This window comes from Apodemus sylvaticus, chromosome 3 (assembly GCF_947179515.1).
Source record: "Apodemus sylvaticus chromosome 3, mApoSyl1.1, whole genome shotgun sequence".
In the NCBI taxonomy this organism is placed as follows: Eukaryota; Metazoa; Chordata; class Mammalia; order Rodentia; family Muridae; genus Apodemus; species Apodemus sylvaticus.
The window spans coordinates 116,233,498-116,252,507 of NC_067474.1; the positions used below are offsets into that span (position 1 = coordinate 116,233,498).

At 40.8% G+C, this 19,010-nt stretch overlaps 1 protein-coding gene across 6 annotated transcripts in view; it reads left to right on the forward strand.

Annotated features, from left to right (window-relative positions):
* Positions 1–16,799, forward strand: part of Dnajc6 (DnaJ heat shock protein family (Hsp40) member C6) — a 155,434-nt gene extending 138,635 nt beyond the window's left edge. For all 6 annotated transcript variants that reach the window (XM_052176847.1, XM_052176853.1, XM_052176849.1 and 3 more), the window contains 6 exons: positions 72–140; positions 902–1,021; positions 9,790–10,053; positions 10,918–11,060; positions 13,482–13,658; positions 14,472–16,799. In XM_052176847.1, the coding sequence (XP_052032807.1) occupies positions 72–140; positions 902–1,021; positions 9,790–10,053; positions 10,918–11,060; positions 13,482–13,658; positions 14,472–14,573 (875 nt within the window). In that variant the 3' untranslated portion in view covers positions 14,574–16,799. The remainder of the gene's footprint in view (positions 1–71; positions 141–901; positions 1,022–9,789; positions 10,054–10,917; positions 11,061–13,481; positions 13,659–14,471) is intronic.
* The last annotated feature ends 2,211 nt before the right edge of the window (positions 16,800–19,010 follow it).

The window sequence follows — 19,010 nt, forward strand, 5'->3', positions numbered from 1 at the left end:
TTGTCCTGTGCAAACTCAGAAGAGTGGGTTCTGAGCCACCTTGTTCTTACCCAGCTTCTCTCCATTTGCAGCTTCTAGTACTCCTGCTGTGAACATCCAGCCAGACATTGCTGGAGGTTGGGACTGGCACACCAAACCAGGTAAAGATCAGTGGGTTATTTCTGTATGCACACGACCAGTGGCAAATGCATGGTCCTTCAGCCAAGATGGTGGATACTTGGAATATTATAGTACACTGGGTAGCTTTGTGTATGCCTTTTGTCATAAAGGCTCTTCTCATTCAATTTGTCTACCTTTTGCTTTTATTAACTGTGACTTTGAATTGTTTTTTAAAAGAAGTTAATGAGTTGGAGAGATGATTAAGAACACTGTCTGCTCTTGCAGTGGACACAGGTTAGATTCCAGTCACCCTCATGGCAGCTCACAATTGTCTGTTACTCCTATTCCAGTGCACCTGATGCCCTCTTCTGATCTCTGTGGGTACTGCAGACACAAGGTACACAGACAAACACTCAGGCAAAAACACCCATATGCACAAACTAAGCTATACAAAAAATTTTAAAGTTAAAAATGGTATGGTTGAAATATGGTAAGCAAGAACCCCTGGTGGCAAGGGGAGTTGAGATACAGCCTGAATCCAGATTTCTGAAAAGAGAGAGAGAACTGGCACAGGAGAGGTAAACACGGTTAATGGCATGCATGGACTATGAAGATCTCATGCCTGACCCATGCCTTATCCTTGCTTTGGGTGACCAGTCTCCTAAATCGGAGTAAGAGTATCCAGAGACTTCTCCCATCCTAATTTGCCTTAGAGATGGCTGAGCGGGTTTTCTGGACCTCTTAACTTTCAGCATCCAATGCAGGTGCTAACTCATCTTCAACGATCTCTGCTCCTTTTCAGGAGGTTTTGGAATGGGAAGCAAATCCGCTGCCACCAGCCCGACAGGCTCATCACATGGCACCCCTACCCATCAGAGCAAGCCCCAGACTCTGGATCCCTTCGCTGACCTGGGGACACTAGGTACATCTACACTTATCAGGTTAAAATGTGAATCATACTTGATGCTGATGTCAACTGTGGCAGGGACAAAGGCACAGCTCCATATTGTTTCTATGGCAATGTAAGACTTCCCTTAATCTTTTGGGACTTTAGGTAAAACTGAATCCTTGGCCTCAATTTGAAGCAAGGTTGGAGTTGAAGCACTAATGTTAAGAGAGAGAGAGGTACTGGGGGAGAAATTAAGAGCAGTTTGAGTGCATAGGTGTGGGTTCTCAACGTAGAGCCATGTATAAGTATCTTAGTATTAGTCATATAGACGGTTTTGTTTTCTTTTCAAGGAACATCTCAAAGAGTTGCTTTCTTTGCCTCCTTTTCAGTTAATGAGGTTACAGAGTGACTCCAGAGGTGCCTTGGATGGGATTATAATGTTATTAAAACAAATCAAGACAAAAACCCACCATAACGAAAACCCCCCAGAGCCACAAGGGGTTCAGATCATACACTTTGACTGCAAAGTGGGTTTCTGGTGAGATTCACAGAAAAGTGAAGGTTTACCATTGGGAAGAGAGAAAGGCTTTGCGCAAATATTAGTTACATTAGAATTCTTCTTTCTCAGCCAAGAACAATCCAAATATAAAAGCAGTAGATGGAAATAATTAAGATTGAAGCAGAAATGAGTGAAATAGAAATGAACAAATAATACAAAAAACAGTGAAGAGACAAGTTAGAAATAAGATGGGCAAATCCTTCTCCAACTAAAGAAAGAGAGGATGCACATTAATAAAATTAAAGGGGGAAAAAGAGAAATCACAACAGTTATCAGTGAAATTCATAGAATCATGAGGACATACTTTAAAATTTTACATTCCTCTAAATTGGGAAACCTAAAAGAAACAATTGCTTTTCTAGGTGATTTGACCTAAGTTAAATAAAGATGGAAAACAGTTCAAGCAGCTCTGTAACATGCAAGGAAACTGAAGCAGTGACCTTAAAAAAAAATCTACACCTGAAAATCATCAGGCCCAGATATATTCATGGATGGTTATACCAGGGCATTAAAAAGTTGTAGTACCAACCCTGCCCAAAGTATTCCATAAAATTAAAAGAAAGATATACATACATACTCATTTTTGTGAAGCCAGTTTTATCCTGAGATAAAGACTCAACAACACAATTTCCCTGATAGAGTTACACAAAAACTCTCAGTAAAATACTTGGAAACTGAGTTCACATAAAAATGATCACTCACCATAATCAATTTAGGTTCATTCCAGAAATGCAAGGATTGTTCAATATATGCAAATCAGCGAATGTAAACATCATAGAAATGGACTCAGGACAGAACTCTTGACAAAAGCAAACATCAGTCAACAATAGCCTTTGAAAAGTTCAAAATGGGGGGAACATGGTATAAGCAATGTGTAGCAAACTTATAGCCAGTGCTAAACGAAGCAAAACTCAAAGCATTTGCCTAAGATCAAAAATAAGACAAAGATGCCCACTTTCTCCACTCTTATTTAATGTACTGCTTAAAGTCTTAGCCAGAGACAGGAAAATTAATTAAAATGGATATAAATAAGAGAAGAAGAAGTCAAAAGCATCCTTATGCTTTAGTACATGATTCTATACACTAGAGACCAAAAAGACTCCACCAGAAGACTCTTGAAGCTGATAAATGCTTTCAGCAAAATAGCAGGATAAAAAAAATAACATAAAAAGCCAGTATGCATCCTGAATACTAATAATATTTATGCTAAGAAAGGGAACAAATCCTGCTCATGGTAGCCTCAAAAGCAACAACAGACTATCACAAAACCTTTGGAATAAACTAACCAAGGAAATGGAAGGAACTGAGGAAGACATTCAAAGAAGGAAAGCCAAGCTCATAGAGTGGAAGAATTAATGTGGTGAAAATGGCCATCCTGTGAAAAAGCAATCTATAGTTTTAATGCAACCCCAGTCAAAATTTCTTGCCAACCCTGAAGAGATGGCCTATAAGTTAAGAACACTGGCTGCTCTTCCAGAGGACCCAGGTTCAGTTTTCACACCCTTACAGTAACTCACATATGTCATTAACTCCATTTCTAGGGTATCAGATACCCTTACACAGACACAAAAACCACCAATGATCATACAATAGAAATAAGTTACATATATAAATTCCAATGTCACTCTTCCCAGAAACAGAAAAAGCCCCTTAAAACCCATATGGAGGCTCAAAAGAATGCAGATAGCCAAAGCAATCCTGGCCAAAATTAACACTGCTGGAGCTATTGCCATACTTGATTTCAAGTTACCCTGCAAAGCCACAGCGACGGAAATAGTGTTGACACAAAGCCAGCCTGTGGTCAGTGAACTGGAACACCTAGATGTAACCTATAGAGCTATAGGTACATGTTTGGGTTTTGTCTGTTTGACCAAGGTGCCAAAAATATACATTGTAGAAAAGATAGCATTTTAAACAAATGGTACTAAGAAAACTGGGTATCTACATGTACTAGAAGGAAAACAAATCTCTGTATTTCACTTCCCATAAAAATCAACTCCAAGTGGATCAAAGACCTTCATAGAAGTCCTGAAACTCTGATACCATTAGAGGAAAAAGTAGAGAAAATGTCTCTGTACAATATCTACATAGGTAAGGCCTTTCTTGAGGACTGCAGTTGTTTGGGGGAATATTAGCCAAACAACTGGGATATTATGAGATTAAGAATCTTCTGTATAGAGCAATAGTGATAAAAACTGCATGGTATTGGTACAATATCAGGCAAGCGGATCAATGGAATGGGATTGAAGACCCAGAAATGAACCAACACACCTATGGTCACTTGGTCTTTGACAAAGGAGCTGAAAGCATCCAGTGGAAAAAAGATAGTCTTTTCAACAAATGGTGCTGGTTCAATTGGAGGTCAGCATGCAGAAGAATGTGCATCGATCCATTCTTATCTCCTTGTACCAAGCTCAACTCCAAATGGATCAAAGACCTCCACATAAAACCTGACACACTGAAACTAATCGAAAAGAAATTGGGGAAGACCCTGGAGGACATGGGCACAGGGGAAAAGTTCCTGAATAGAGCACCAATAGCTTATGCTCTAAGATCAGGAATTGACAAATGGGACCTCATAAAACTACAAAGTTTCTGTAAGGCAAAGGACACTGTCAAAAGGACAAAACGTCAACCAACAGACTGGGAAAGGATCTTCACCAACCCTAAATCCGGCAGAGGGCTAATATCTAATATATACAAAGAACTCAAGAAAGTAGAACCCAGAGAACCAAATAACCCCATTAAAAAGTGGGGTATGGAGCTAAACAAAGAATTTTCACATGAAGAACTTCGGAGAGCTGAGAAACACCTTAAGAAATGTTCAGCATCATTAATCTTTAGAGAAATGCAAATCAAAACAACCCTGAGATTTCACTTCACACCAGTCAGAATGGCTAAGGTCAAAAACTCAGGAGACAGCAGGTGTTGGCTAGGATGTGGAGAAAGAGGAACACTCCTTCACTGCTGGTGGGATTGCAAGATGGTGCAACCACTTTGGAAATCAGTCTGGCGGTTCCTCAGAAAACTGGGCATTTCACTTCCTGAGGACACTGTTATACCACTACTGGGCATATATCCAGAGGATTCTTCAGTATGCAATAAGGACACATGCTTCACTATGTTCATAGCAGCCTTATTTGTAGTAGCCAGAAGCTGGAAAGAACCTAGGTGTCCTTCAACAGAGGAATGGATAAAAAAAAAATGTGGTATATTTTACACAATGGAGTACTATTCAGCCATTAGAAACAATGAATTCATGAAATTCTTAGACAAATGGATGGAGCTGGAGAACATCATACTAAGTGAGGTAACCCAGTCTCAAAAGATCAATCATGGTATGCACTCACTGATAAGTGGATATTAGCCTAGAAACTTTGAATACCCAGGACATAATCCACAAATTAAATGATGTCCAAAAAGAATGGAGGAGTGGCCCCTGGTTCTGGAAAGACTCAGTGCAAGAGTATAGGGGAATTCCACAACAGGGAAGTGGGAAGGGGTGGATGGAAGAATAGGGGGATGGAAGAGGGCTTATGGGACTTGCGGAGAGTGGGGACCCAGAAAAGGGGAACTCATTTGCAATGTAAATAAAAAATATATCAATAAAAATTTATATAAAAAAAGAATCTTCTGTATAGCAAAGGGAAAGTTAATTAAAAGAAGATACAGCCTACAGAAATAGGAGAAAATTCTTTGCTCCTTTACATCAGAGTATTAATATATTTAGAATATACAAAGAATTAAAAAAAAAACAAAAATGAAAATCAAAGTGAAATTGGATGGTCACCTTTAATCCCTGCACTTGGGAGGAAGAGGCAATCAGATCTCCAGTTCAAGACAAACCTGATCCACAGAGCAAGTTCCAGGACAGCTGCAGCTACATAGAGAAACCATTTCCAAAACCAATCAACTAATCAATCAGTCATCTCAGTAAATGAACTGATAAAACTAACAGTTTTCAAAATGATAAGTGATACAGAAACACGTTCAACCTCATTAGGCACCAAAGGAATTAAAATAAAAATTGGATACATTCCATTTTACCCTAGTCAGAATGAATGTCGTTAAGTAAATACCAACGAATGCCAGTGCAGATAGGGACAAAAGGCAAACCTTATGCATTACTGGTGGGAATATAAACTAGGAGTCACTGTGGAAGTTGGTTGGCAGTTTCTATACAAAAACAAAAAACAAGAAAACTGTGTGGCTTTCATATCAGCTTGTCTCACTATATTAATGAGCTGACATTTTACTGCAAGGATGTCTCTGTCTCTGTCTCTCTTTCTCTGTCCCTCCCTTCCTCTCTCCCTCCCTCTCTCCCTCCTCCTTTCCTTTTCTTCCCCATTTTCTTCCTCACCCGTCTGTCTACCTATCCTACATCCATCCGTCCGTCCACCCATCTGTCTGTCTCTATCCATTTATTTTCTGTTTATCTATCTGTCATTTATGTCACTTATGTCAGGAGAAGCCTTCTTTTTGGTTCAGTTAATTATCAACTACTTCTGGCATTACTTATTAATCCTGCTGTTCCTCCAGTCCTTGGTCTGTTTTATGACATTTCCTTTGCCTTTTATGTCTTTTTCACTCAATTCTATCCAGAGAAAGGAAGAGGCATCCTTTCTCTGCTCATATCCTAACCATATCACAGGCTTCAACTTAGAAGCCACTGTGGTGAAGCTCTCCTATCCTTGGACCCTGGCTTATGAGATTTCAGATTGAAGGTGGACAGTGGGATGGTCAGGCATTTCCCAAGCTTCTTACACTCCAGGTCTAGGTGTCTTCTTTTTGTAAGGTGTCTGTAGTCATTTTTATGGGGGACAAAATTTAGAACCAAGATCTGTGTACTAAGTATGATTATTGGAGTGTTATTTCTCTCCATTCTAGGAGACAGAGGGTATGTGTGTGTGTATGCATGTACGTGTGTGTCTGTGTACAGTTAATCCAACCCCCAGTTTCTTCCTTGCCTTCTACTGCACATATGACTCTTCCATTTCCTCAGATTTCAGTTATAATTAGACAGCACCAATAGTTTCAGAGTAGCTAAACCTGTATCACCACAAACAAGAGACCTGCAAGTGCAGTTTGGAAACGCAATAATTCTCATAGCTCCTTCTCAGAACCTGGCTTCTTAATACTTCTCTACTTTTTAAGGTATATAACTTAGAAATTTTAAGTGATTTTTTTCCCACTAAGGCCAGAGGACAAATAGACACATCAATGGCAGATATAAGCCCAACTTTCCACTCATTAGACAATATAGCAGTAACTCAGAAAAACAAAACAAAACAAAACAATAGACAGAGGCCACCTTAAGATCATTCAATTGAACCAGTTCTAACACAAACATCAATGCCCACTTACTCCCTAGATATTCAGAAGTAACTGGCCAAGGTATGGCTTTGGTGGGGGTGGAGCTTTGAGTTCCAGGTAATCTCTTGTGCTTCCCCAAAGGGGCTAATGATTGGAGAAGTTCACCTTCAATCTGCAATCATGTAAGCCAGGGTCAGGGGATATGAGAGGTTGACCAGGGTGTCTTCTAACTTGAAGCCTATGATATGGTTAGGGTATGGGCAGAGAAAGGAGTCCAGTTAGAGGGGAGGAGATGTCTAACTTGACTGCTAGTGGGAAGACCTGGGATCTGTGGGGATAGGGCAGGAGAAGTGGGCTTGAGAAGGTAAAGGCTGACTCAAGGAAGACTTCAGAATTGCTTTATTGCAACTTGTGTACCAATTCAGGAAGCAGTTCATTTTGTTTTTAAGGAAGATTGGATTCAGTAATGGTGGAAACCACTTGGTATTTAATAGAGGAAATGAGTTGGAATTGTTGGCAGGTCGGTCAGAAGGAAATGTAAAGGACCAGGAAATGTTAAGCCTCTCTGATTTGCTAGTTGGTCTCCCAGAAAGACAACCTCTATTTTGAATCAATAAGCTTCAGTTTCCTCATTTGACTGGTCTTTGTGATTATGTGTACTCTGCTAAGCATTCTGAATTGAATAATGAATGAAGGCAAATAACATTCCTGCCCAGTGGAACTTACATATGGTAGGAGGGAGAAATGTTAATCAAATATAAATACCTATATATCAAATATAAGTTCTATGCTAGGGGAGACATTTAATGAGAAGTTCCCTAGATATTCTGGTGCATGGTCAAGGTTGAAAACCAAGGTTTCTTCAGCTTGTGTGTGTGTGTGTGTGTGTGTGTGTGTAGGGGGGACTGTTACCTAGGTCTAGCAGCTGTGCTGGTTTTTGGCCAGTTCTGCATACAGAATCGTTGCATGTGAATACGACGACATATTCTGGAAAGTTAGACATTACATAGTCATACAGTATTTCCAGGTCCCATGAGAGCCATGTCAGCACCCGCTGTTTCATTGCTGGGTCTGCAGCCTGGCATGTAGAAGATGCTCAGAGTGGTTCTGAAATGAACAAAAATTGATGGGAATGATTGGAAATCTGGAAGGTGCCTTTAGTTCATGAGGTTTTGTCCTATAAATAGGAGATGAAACAAACATTAAAATGAGGAGCAGATGTATTTAGAATAAAGTAAGTATTACTAAATTATAAAATGAAACCACAGTACAAGATGAACACCCAGCCTTACACACATGTTGATATGCTAGGGACAAGAGGGTCTAGGGGGCCTTTGAGGAGGGCCTTGAAGGTGTATTTTGTCAAATACCAGCAGTAGCAGGGCATGCTGGTGTTGCCTCTATTCCCAAGCACTCTCCGGTCAGGAGGATCACCAATGTGAGGCCAGCCTCGCATACATGAGGAGTTTTCGGCCATGTGAATTGCGTAGTAAGACCTTGCCTCAAAAACGGGTTGTTGATGAAAAATGAGAGGAGCATTGATAGACTTGAGTACCAGCCTGCCATTATTGTTTTCTGTGACTAAATGCTTATTGAGTCTTTACAATGTGTCAAACATGTGGTTAATATTGTTTTATGGTGTGTAGTGTCCCTGAGTTTCCATAATTGGGGGGTGTCAAACACTTCCTGCAGTGGTTATGTGTTTATACTATACCTCTGATGAAGACATAGTCATTTCATAGAGGAGAATATTGAATTTCACATAATGAAAAAAATTATCTATCTTTAGAAAAGCAAGATGCCCTGTTTGTGTAGAATCCAAGTGCCCAACATAGTACCTGGCACATGGAGGGCATTTCAGCATCTGCTTGGGACACATGCCTCAGAGAGCAAATGGTCCTGAGTGCTAGTACTGGACTCAAACAGGTTGATTCCAAATTCAGTAGCCATAATAGAACATCCATGTGTGAAAGGAAAGAGGGGTCTCAGGGTCCAAATGAAAGGACATAGTGATAAAAGAAAGACAGGAAGGGCTGACTTTTAGTAGCAGCTCAGAACTTTGGTAGAAACTTGAGACTCTGGCTGCAGAGGCGCAGAGGTAAGACGCTCATGCTCAGGACATTTCTGTTAACCAACTGTGTGATTGCAGTATTGTCAGTGAACCTTAGCTTTGATTTCCCCCTCTTTAAATGGACCCAGTGATACTATTTACTTACACCTGACACACCGTGAAGAGCTATAGAACTGTTAGCTGTTTTATGATGATTATGATTATTTTGACTCGTTGAAGGGTCTTTGGAGATCACCATATTTCAGCTTCTCAGTTTGCCTCCCCAGTACTATCTCCCCCCCTGCAATAGAATGCTGTGGTATAAATCTGAAACCTATTTGTGAAATTTAGAAATATCTGTAATACTCTTGTGTTCTAACCAGGGTTTTTCTCATAGCAAATGATAATTAATCCTAATAGTTGACATTTAAGCAGAACCTGAATGAGGTGACTTGTTTTATCCCCATACTTGCCACTTGGTAGTTTTGACTCTAGTAAAGAAATAAAACTTATTTAGGAGGGGGCAGTCTAGACAGGATAGCACAGCACTGCTCTTTTGGTTTGGACTCAAAAGTCTAGATTTGAGTATTTTGTCATAGGTCGGCTGTGTTATATAGAAAACCAAAACCAAACAAACCACTAAAGTATTCTGAATTGCTCATGATTCATCTGAAGAAAAGAATGGGTCAAAGGTACTACCTGAAGTATCAGTGGGGTGCCTGAGGAAATGACAGATGTGCAAATATGCCTGTGATTTTTTTACCTGTTAGGGAGGTTAATTCTGTTACCACCCAAAGCAGTTTCCACTAAAATCATTGCAAGCAATGCCTTGTGACACAAGTTTGAAACCTTACTGCCTCTCTCCCTTCTCCTCCGTAGGTAGCTCTTCATTTGCCAGCAAACCCACCACACCAACTGGATTGGGTGGAGGATTTCCACCTCTCAGCTCACCACAGAAAGCATCCCCCCAGCCAATGGGGGGAGGGTGGCAGCAGCCAGCCGGCTACAACTGGCAGCAGGCACAGCCTAAGCCACAGTCCGGTATGCCTCATTCCTCCCCTCAGAACCGACCCAATTACAACGTGAGCTTCTCAGCCATGCCTTCAGGACAGAGCGAACGTGGAAAAGGATCTACTAATTTGGGTAAGAATGCTGACGTGAGTCTGGTAAAGGATCACCTGCCTGTATTGTCCTGTTGCTTGGGATGTTATATCTGAAGGACACCATCTTAGAGTTTAAGGGACATCAGGCGATCCACACCCCAAGTACTGTGTGGATCACCATGGCCTACCATGATCCCAAACAAGTGTCATGTGACTGCTGGCTGTATGGACTGCTGTGGTTTTGTTCTGTTTTGTTTTCAAATGAACACTGAGATAACCAAGTATGTTTTTAACTCATTCTCTTGACAACACTGTATCATTAACATTATCCTTATTCTCTAGATGAAGAAGCTGATATATAGATGCCTGTAACATCTCTGTGGCCATAGCTGGGTTTTAGATACACAGAATTTGTTTCTAGAATCTATCTCCTCAAAAACACTGAGAGAGATTTAGTCCACAACCAGACTTACATGGGGAGAGCACTAGGATCCACTGAACCCATCAGCTTGGTATAGACAGGAGAGTGGTACCAGGGGGGAGTTCAAAGATTCAAATCTTGGCTCCTGTTAATCTCTGATGCTAGTTTGTTGTAATCTTAGTAGAACCATGAGTGCCTCCATCTGCAAAGTTATACTGGTGATGATGAAATGGACTTTAATGATTTAGACTCCAGTTCTGGCCTTGCCATAGAAACACTGTGTGGTTCCGGACAGACCTCTTAGGTTGTCTAGTCTTCCATTTTCTTTGTCTGTTACACAGACTTTTAATGTTCCTCACTCGACAAGTATGAAAGGAACAAATGTATGGAAAAAAATCTATACTCCTGTACTCCTGTGAAGTGAGAGTTTGACATTCTGTTTAAGAATAAAAGTCGTGATGGTTTCCAAATATTATGTTGCAGAAGGGAAGCAAAAGGCTGCTGACTTTGAAGATCTGCTGTCTAGTCAAGGCTTCAACGCACACAAAGACAAAAAGGGGCCCCGAACAATAGCGGAGATGAGAAAGGAGGAGATGGCTAAAGAAATGGATCCTGAGAAGCTAAAGGTGAGTGAGGCCCTTGACCATCCTACAGGACAAAGCCGTGCGACAAGTTATTATGCCCAACCATCTCTCCATTTGTTACCTTTGGGTTGTCACTCGGGACTGAATACTTGATAGCTACAACTTGAGGAAGGAAAGATTAATTCTGACCCATGGTCTCAAAAGATTTCAATTTGTTGTGACAGGAAAGACATGGCCATACACGCATGCAGTGTGGCTGTTCACTTGGAAGCAGACAGGAAACACAGAGAGGGTGGGCAGGTAGAACCTTCAAAGCTCCACTCTTAGGGAGCTAATTTCTACTAGCCAAACCCCTTTCAGGTTCCACAATCTCCCCAAACACCATCCACTGGTGAACAGGGGCTCAAAACAGGAGCCGGTAGAAAAGAATTTAAATCATAACATGTTCTAAGGGTCCTTATTTCCTAATACCATTCACCACCGTGAGTGTTAAAAGTTAACACTGAAGCCGGGTGGTGGTGCACGCCTTTAATCCCAGCACTTGGGAGGCAGAGGCAGGCAGATTTCTGAGTTCTAGGCCAGCCTGGTCTACAGAGTGAGGTCCAGGACAGCCAGAACTACACAGAGAAACCCCCTGTCTTGGAAAACCAGGAAAAAAAAGTCAACTCGGACCCTAGGGTGGGACACAGGCTATATCAACTATGGAAGGCACTTCATTCTGGAAATCACTGTATTACAGTGGGTCTCTGAAGCTATGGTTTGAAGATAGCCATGCTCTCCAGGAGCAAAGTGGCTTCAGGAAGGTTTGTACATGATGCTAAGTTTGCCCACCAGATGAACAATGAGATTTGACTCTGTAGTTCAGAAGCCTTTACATTGTAAGTATCAGTCATTAGAGTTTAATGAGAACAATTCACCCTTTGTCTTTTCTGTCCACCCTGAAAACTTTCTGTTCTTGGTTGACTGAAACACAGTTTCAGTTCTCTGTGGATCAAGAGAGAACTATTTCTGCACCCAGTGTTGACCATTCTGGAGACATTGGGCACGAGGCCCATATAGGTTGAGGAAAAGAAAGCTAATGATGTGTGAGGATCCTGGCCTCTATCACAGACTCTTTCTACTTTTAAGTAAGGAAGTTCTATTTTTTGATTCTAAAGTCTATGTGAGAGTCAGTTTTGGAAAGGGAGAATGATATATATATATATATATATATCATTTGTACTTTAAAGAAAAAAAGAGGACCTGGAGAGATGACTTAGTGGTTAAGAATGCTCTTAACCTGAGTTCCTGAGGACCTGAGTTCAATTCCCAGCAGCCACATGGTGACTCACAACCATCCATAATGTAATGTGATTCCCTATTCTGGTATGCAGAGGTACATGAAGATAGGGCACTCATATGCACAAAACAAACAAATAAATCTTGAACTAAAAATAAAAAAAGTAAAAGAAAAGGAAAAAGAAGCTTGTCACTCAGTGAATCCAAGTTCCTTAACTGGTGGAGAAAGAGGTGAGTTCTTCACAGGGAAGCCCTAGAGTAGACAGCTGGCCCGGAGGCCGAGGGCGGTTCTGAAGATGAATAGTGTGAGGACGCAGAGGAGGTACATTAAAGATTGAACTGGCATAAGCCTTACGGCATGGCATACAGCTTGGGCCTTAAGCCTGAGGGAGAGAAGGAGAGGGCTAACTGGGAATGGCGTAGGCTCCCTTCAAAAGACCTGAAAACTCACCCCACCTTCTCTAACAAAGCCACCCTTCCTAATCCTTCCCAACCATTTCCACCAACTAGGGACCAAGAACTCAAACACACGAACCTATGGGAGCCACTCTCATTCCAACCACGCCTTGAATCACACCTTTTCTTTATAACATGGAGGGTCTTAGATCGAATCAGTGATTTAAGGGATCAATTTATTTAGTAACTTTTTCCGAGCTCTACTCTGTGCCAGGCCTGTTTGGCTCCAGAGATATAGTGATAAGAAACAGCTCCAAGTGTTGACAGGAAAAGGTGAACATAACGTACTCAATAACGCCTGACATATATGGCACGTTTATAGTAGGGTAGACCATGTTTTTTTCCCCTTTGTGGTGGGAGTTACCAGGGCAGGTAAGTATTCTACCACTGAGCTATGTCCTAGCACAGCTTTGGCCTACATGAAAGGAATATTTAGTTGCTGGAGCAAAGTAGATTCAGGTGTGACCTCATGAAGCACCTGTTAGGAGTGTATAATTAGCTGTAGGAAGACAGGAAGAAATGAGCTCAAACCACAGAGGTGAACTCTGAAGTTCATGAACAGCTTTTGAACAGTAAGGCAGACTAGAAGGATGAGGGGGAAGATGGAGGGTGCACTCCAGCTAGAGGGACCTGCTTGCTCAATTACATTGAAACAGTATAAACAGTATAGATACTCATACTGTTTACATCGAGTGTCTTCTTAACCCATTTTGTATATCCTGTTTGCAGATCCTGGAGTGGATAGAAGGCAAAGAGAGAAACATCAGAGCTCTGCTTTCCACAATGCACACCGTGCTGTGGGCTGGGGAGACCAAGTGGAAACCCGTGGGCATGGCGGACCTGGTGACGCCAGAGCAAGTGAAGAAGGTGTACAGGAGGGCTGTGCTAGTGGTGCATCCTGACAAGGTGGGTAGGAACTGCCCTGTCACAGGCTTGCCTGGTCCCTGTTTTAGCACTGACAAGCATAGGATAAAAAGGCATAAAGTGTCTATCCAGGAGATACTTCAGGGTGCGTTTGGAAAAAAAGATAGTGGTGAGGAGCAATAAGATGTTTAAAATGTCGGCGTGTGTTGCCATTGATGCTCATGGCTTGAATAAGTTAGCAGAGCACAGAAGAGCTCCATAGACCAGAACTTCAGCTCCCGCCAGGCTGAATTCATTGTAATTTGCAGCAGCACCCTAGACTGAAGTACACCACCCTGTTCTCATTGAACCGTAACAGGCGTGAGGCATGAAGTGCTGATTGCAGTGCCTTGGAAATGCATGTTGGAAATCCATGTTTGGTGTCCATCCTTCCACACTCCTTAAGACTAAATAGGATAATTAATGGGAAACATTATTTCATGAACTTTCATCAGTCAAAAGAGAAGTAAGAGCTCACAGAAATTGGCAAACTGCCCTATCATGAGTCTCAAAGACTTTATAGGAATTGGAAAGGGGGGATTTTTTTGAAATACAGTCAACTAGAGACAGAGCTATCGTTAACAATGAGATGGGTCTTTTGCTGCCCAACAAGCCCCCGCTTTTCTTCTTATTGCTGGGTTTCTGTTATCCTCTGAGTTTCCATGGCAGTGCATAGTAGTAAATTCCATGTAGATAGGCTATCAAAAGAAATGTCTTAATGAACAAACATTTGGATTATCATCCGCAATCTCAGTGAATTTAACATTTGTTTAATTTTGGTCTGTGGTATCTAATTGTGTTTTGTATTTTCTTTAGGCAACTGGGCAACCCTATGAACAGTATGCAAAGATGATTTTCATGGAGCTAAATGATGCCTGGTCTGAATTTGAAAACCAAGGTCAAAAGGCCTTGTATTAATTTGTGAGCTTTTCTATGCTGGCTGCAGTCCTGTGATAATGCTTAGTGTGTACCACAGTCCTGAGATTTTCACAGATGAACCAAAAAATTCTAGTAATGTATTTTCAGTACTAAACTGTTAGGTTCCTCGTGAATTCATTTCTCATGATAAGGAATGTGAACGCTTGGTTTCTTGAAGTCCGTAGCAGCGAGAGGAACTCTAGTGAGCTGACCTTGCAGAGTCATGACATTCCAGCCTGCCCTTTGGGAAGCCTACTCAGCATTTTTCCTGGGGAAATAGGACCTCGGCCACCCAAGGCGAAGGCATGACATCCATTTCACTGTCTGAGATTAAGATTTATGAGTGGACATTATGATAATGGGATTATGTAATGGTTTTAAGGAATTGATTTAGGAATTGTGTGTGTGTGTGTTTTGTTTTTAAAGATGTAATTTGAGCAATGGCTTTACACAAACTCCAAGAATATCACCAACCAAGTATTTTTATGGAAACTTACTGAAGCCTTTAGCTTCTTCAGTGTGTACCTTTTGGTCAAGAGCATTAACAATTATAGAAGTGGCTAAATGGTGGGAGGTGGTTATGCAGAAATCTAGGCATTACCCCTGACTTTTCCTGGATGAGCTATAAGTAAGGCCAAGCACATGATAAGCTAAAGAAACCAGGAGCCCTAAGATGTCAAATCTTGACTCCAGGTCAGGACATTGGGGTACTGGCTCCTTTCCTCTTTAAATTTGAAGTTGATTAAAGAAAAACTTTTGACTGCTACCACCACCACAATTCCAAACTTATTTGAAATCCCCTTCTAATTGTTGCCACGAGGCTCAGTGCTCTATCTTTTGCTTAGCCAAAAAAACCATTCTTCATGGGTGACAGTTTGTAAAGCAGTTTGACCCATTCACACTTTGTATAGACCTGGCATTCTGGTGATTGCAAACCAGGAGAAAAACAGAGAAGATAACATTGAGTACTATTTAGAAGGGTTTGGTTGGGGGAGAGAGCGGTGGTATGCCTTCAGATCCAATTGGATAGCTTGCCAGTTTGAGGAGTCAGAGTCCCACCCACCCAGTGAATTTGGGCCCCACCCCCACCCCACCGCCAGGATTATTTCCACTGGGTTTGCTGTTGGATGCATGTGAAAACTATGCAAGAATGAAACTTTCCCAGACCGACATCAGCTGGTTGCAATTTAGTCCAGTGTTCAGAACTTCCAACTTTGCAGGAGAAGCAGCTCATACTGCTGGGACTTCGATAGGTCTCCTGGTGAGCACCTGTGCAGCATCTATCTATCCATGTATGCATATGAATATGTCTAATGTGCACATACACATTCACAAAGCAGGTGGTCAAAAAGATTATCATGCTAACCTTAAAAGGTTCACGTTCAATATTGTGAAGAGCTTTCAGAACTTGTTTTTCAAAGACAATCATTTTGTTTGTTTCTGTTTTAATATTCTTGTGACAACTAAATTGAAAAAGCAGCATGTCAGAAATAATTTTGGTTATATATAGACCTCTTTTCTCTCTCTTTTTTTTAAATTATAAAAGTTTATTATTTATTTTACCTTTTACTGATAATGTGAAATTCTAAAAAAAGAAATGTTCTCTTTAAAATATACAGTTGTAAACTCTTCAGAGTAACCATAACAACCTAGGTGTTATTTATTAACGTATTATACAATGATGTCTGACCCAGTATGTGCTCGTCTTATTTAAGATTGGAATGTGAGACATGTTGCTGTGACCTGTTTTGTTTTTTGTTTTGTTTTGCCTCATTCCACATTTGTAGATATTGTGTGAACTACAGTATATAATGACAATAATTAAGAGGATATTATGTGGCTGTCACATACATTTTGAGATGATAGAACAATATTAGCTTTATATCATGTTTGCATAGGTCTTTAATGTTCATGGTTTAAATACCATTAAATGTTATGCGATTAGCAATGAGAAAGAACCCCTCCTTAAATCTGGGAGTTTCCCACTGCTCTTTCCCAGATGCATTATGATTCTGGATGCCTGTCTATCTGAAAACTCTTAACACATGCAGACCAATAAGTTCTGCATTCCTTTTAAATACCAGGTTGTGACAGTTTGTTGTTGGCCAGATCCACCGTCTCATTCATATTTATTGTAATATATTTTTGTTTTGTAAATATATTAAACAAAACAAAATGTCATTGTTCTAAAATATTTGTAATGTATATTAAAAAGGATAAAAAATACTTGCAGAAATATATATTATTTTTGCACCTGTGGGAGTACAAGGGGCCAGAGAGATGATGCAGTGGTTGAAAGTGCACACTGCTCCTGCAGAGGACCTCAGTGCTCACACTGCGTTTGCTTACTGCCTGTGTCTTTAGCTGTACAGGGACCTGAAGCCCTCTTTAGGTTTCCACAGGCACTTGCACTGACGTGCATACACCCCTCCCCGATACACATGGTTAGAATAAAACATCTTAAACAAGCTAAAAAGCATCCCAAACCAAACAAATGAGAAATGGAGTCCAATGGCAAACTTGAAAGACACCCTCTAACCTGATTTGCTTTTAAGGACCGGTAAGGGGAAAGAATGCAAAATGTTCAGAATACATTTGCACCAAAAGGTAACCTGACAAGATTCTACATTCATACTTTTCATCTCCCAGTATCACTCATGTCTTGAGACAGACAGACAGACAGACAGACAGACAGACACATAAACACACACACACACACACACACACACACACACACACACACCACTGGTCATGTCTGATGAATAACTGTGTTGCAAAAGGAATCAGCATAGCAATCCTGTTCTCACCAGAATATGAATGTGTTTTTAACCACGTGTTTGTGTGCTGAGTCAGAGAGATTGATCTATAGTTTGGGACTTTACCGTCGAACAGAAATGATGGATATTTTTATGCCTGAAGACAGAGAGAATATATGCACGTTTCTAGACACTAATCCAGAGCATTTGAGCCACGACTTTACTTATGTGTCTAGAATGGTGGTTCTCAAACTTCCTAAGGCTGTGACCCTTTAATGCATTTCCTTGTGTTGTATTGATTCCTCCAACCATAAAATGATTTCATTGCTACTTTGTAGCTGTAATTTTGCTACTGGTAGGATCCATGATATGAATATCCAGTCTGCACCTTCCACCTGTGGAAGTCACAACCTAAGGGTTGAGAACCACTGGTCTGGTGGCTCAAGTCAGTACTGATGCTGCTGGTGAGCCCACACCAAGTAAGAAGTCAGCACAAAAGTTGAATTCCAGAGGATGTTATCACAGTACAGGCCATTTCCATGATGGAAACACCAGCTTAGAAAATGTAGGTCAAATCAAGATTTTTTTTTATTATCCTAAGAATAAGTCATACAGTTTGTGGAAAGGTGATATATGTTGGTTTGAAACTAAAAGGATAGCTATGAATACTGATTTTTTTCCTACTTAATATATGTTATATTGGCAAATACTTTAAACTATGAGTCCTGATTTTATCATTTGTAAAACAGGTCTTCAGTGTAAGAATTAGACACCATGTATGTAAAGTGTTACCACACAGATACTGCCCAATAACTGTCACTACTGTTAATGATAATAAATAAGACTGGGTGTCATGCTGAAGGTTTTGGACTGGAACTACATGGAGCCCTCAGGTTCAAAAATGGGTCCAGGAATAGGAAAGTCTGCTGAACACACCTTGTCGCTTGGCACTTCTACCTGTCTCCTTGGGGTGGGGTGAGATCTGGGTGTGGAAATGGTAGATGCTGGTTTCTGTTCACAGTTGCATTTGTGATGCACTGACCTTAGCGCCTGCTCTGGGGCAGATGTGATACCTTGTTGTGACCTTACATGTATGGCCATGTAGGATCTAGAGTTTGAGAAAGGTATTTTCTGTGGAATAGGGAGAGGTGATACTATTTATTGTAAACTTACTAATATTTGCTATGTCAGGGCAAAAATGGCTACAAACTACAGATCTCAGAACCAGTCATTAGCAGTAGTGACAGTTATTGGGCAGTATCTGTGTGGTAACACTTTATACACATGGTATCTAATTCTTCCACTGAAGACCTGTAAGGAATCTAATTTACAGATCTCCTATTTCCTTTCTTCCTTTCTAATATCCTTCATTCCTTTCTAGGCATGTCATAGAGACTAGAATTCATCTTTGTAAAGGCAGGTCATAGAAACCATTTCCTTTTCCCAAAGCCAGATATAAAATCAAAAATCACTCCTAATCTCCTTCCTTTTGCCATAAGAGCTGGTCACCTGAAGTTCTCTCTCATTCTCTGATTGTAGATCACAAGGTCTCTTTTCCAGGAAGGGTCTTGTGCCATGTCTGGAAGGAAGGAGTGCTGCACAGAGCAAACAAGAAGAATGAATAGACAGATCCTTTGGACTTCCCTCTTAGTCCATTACTGTTAGGCCAGACTCTACCTGA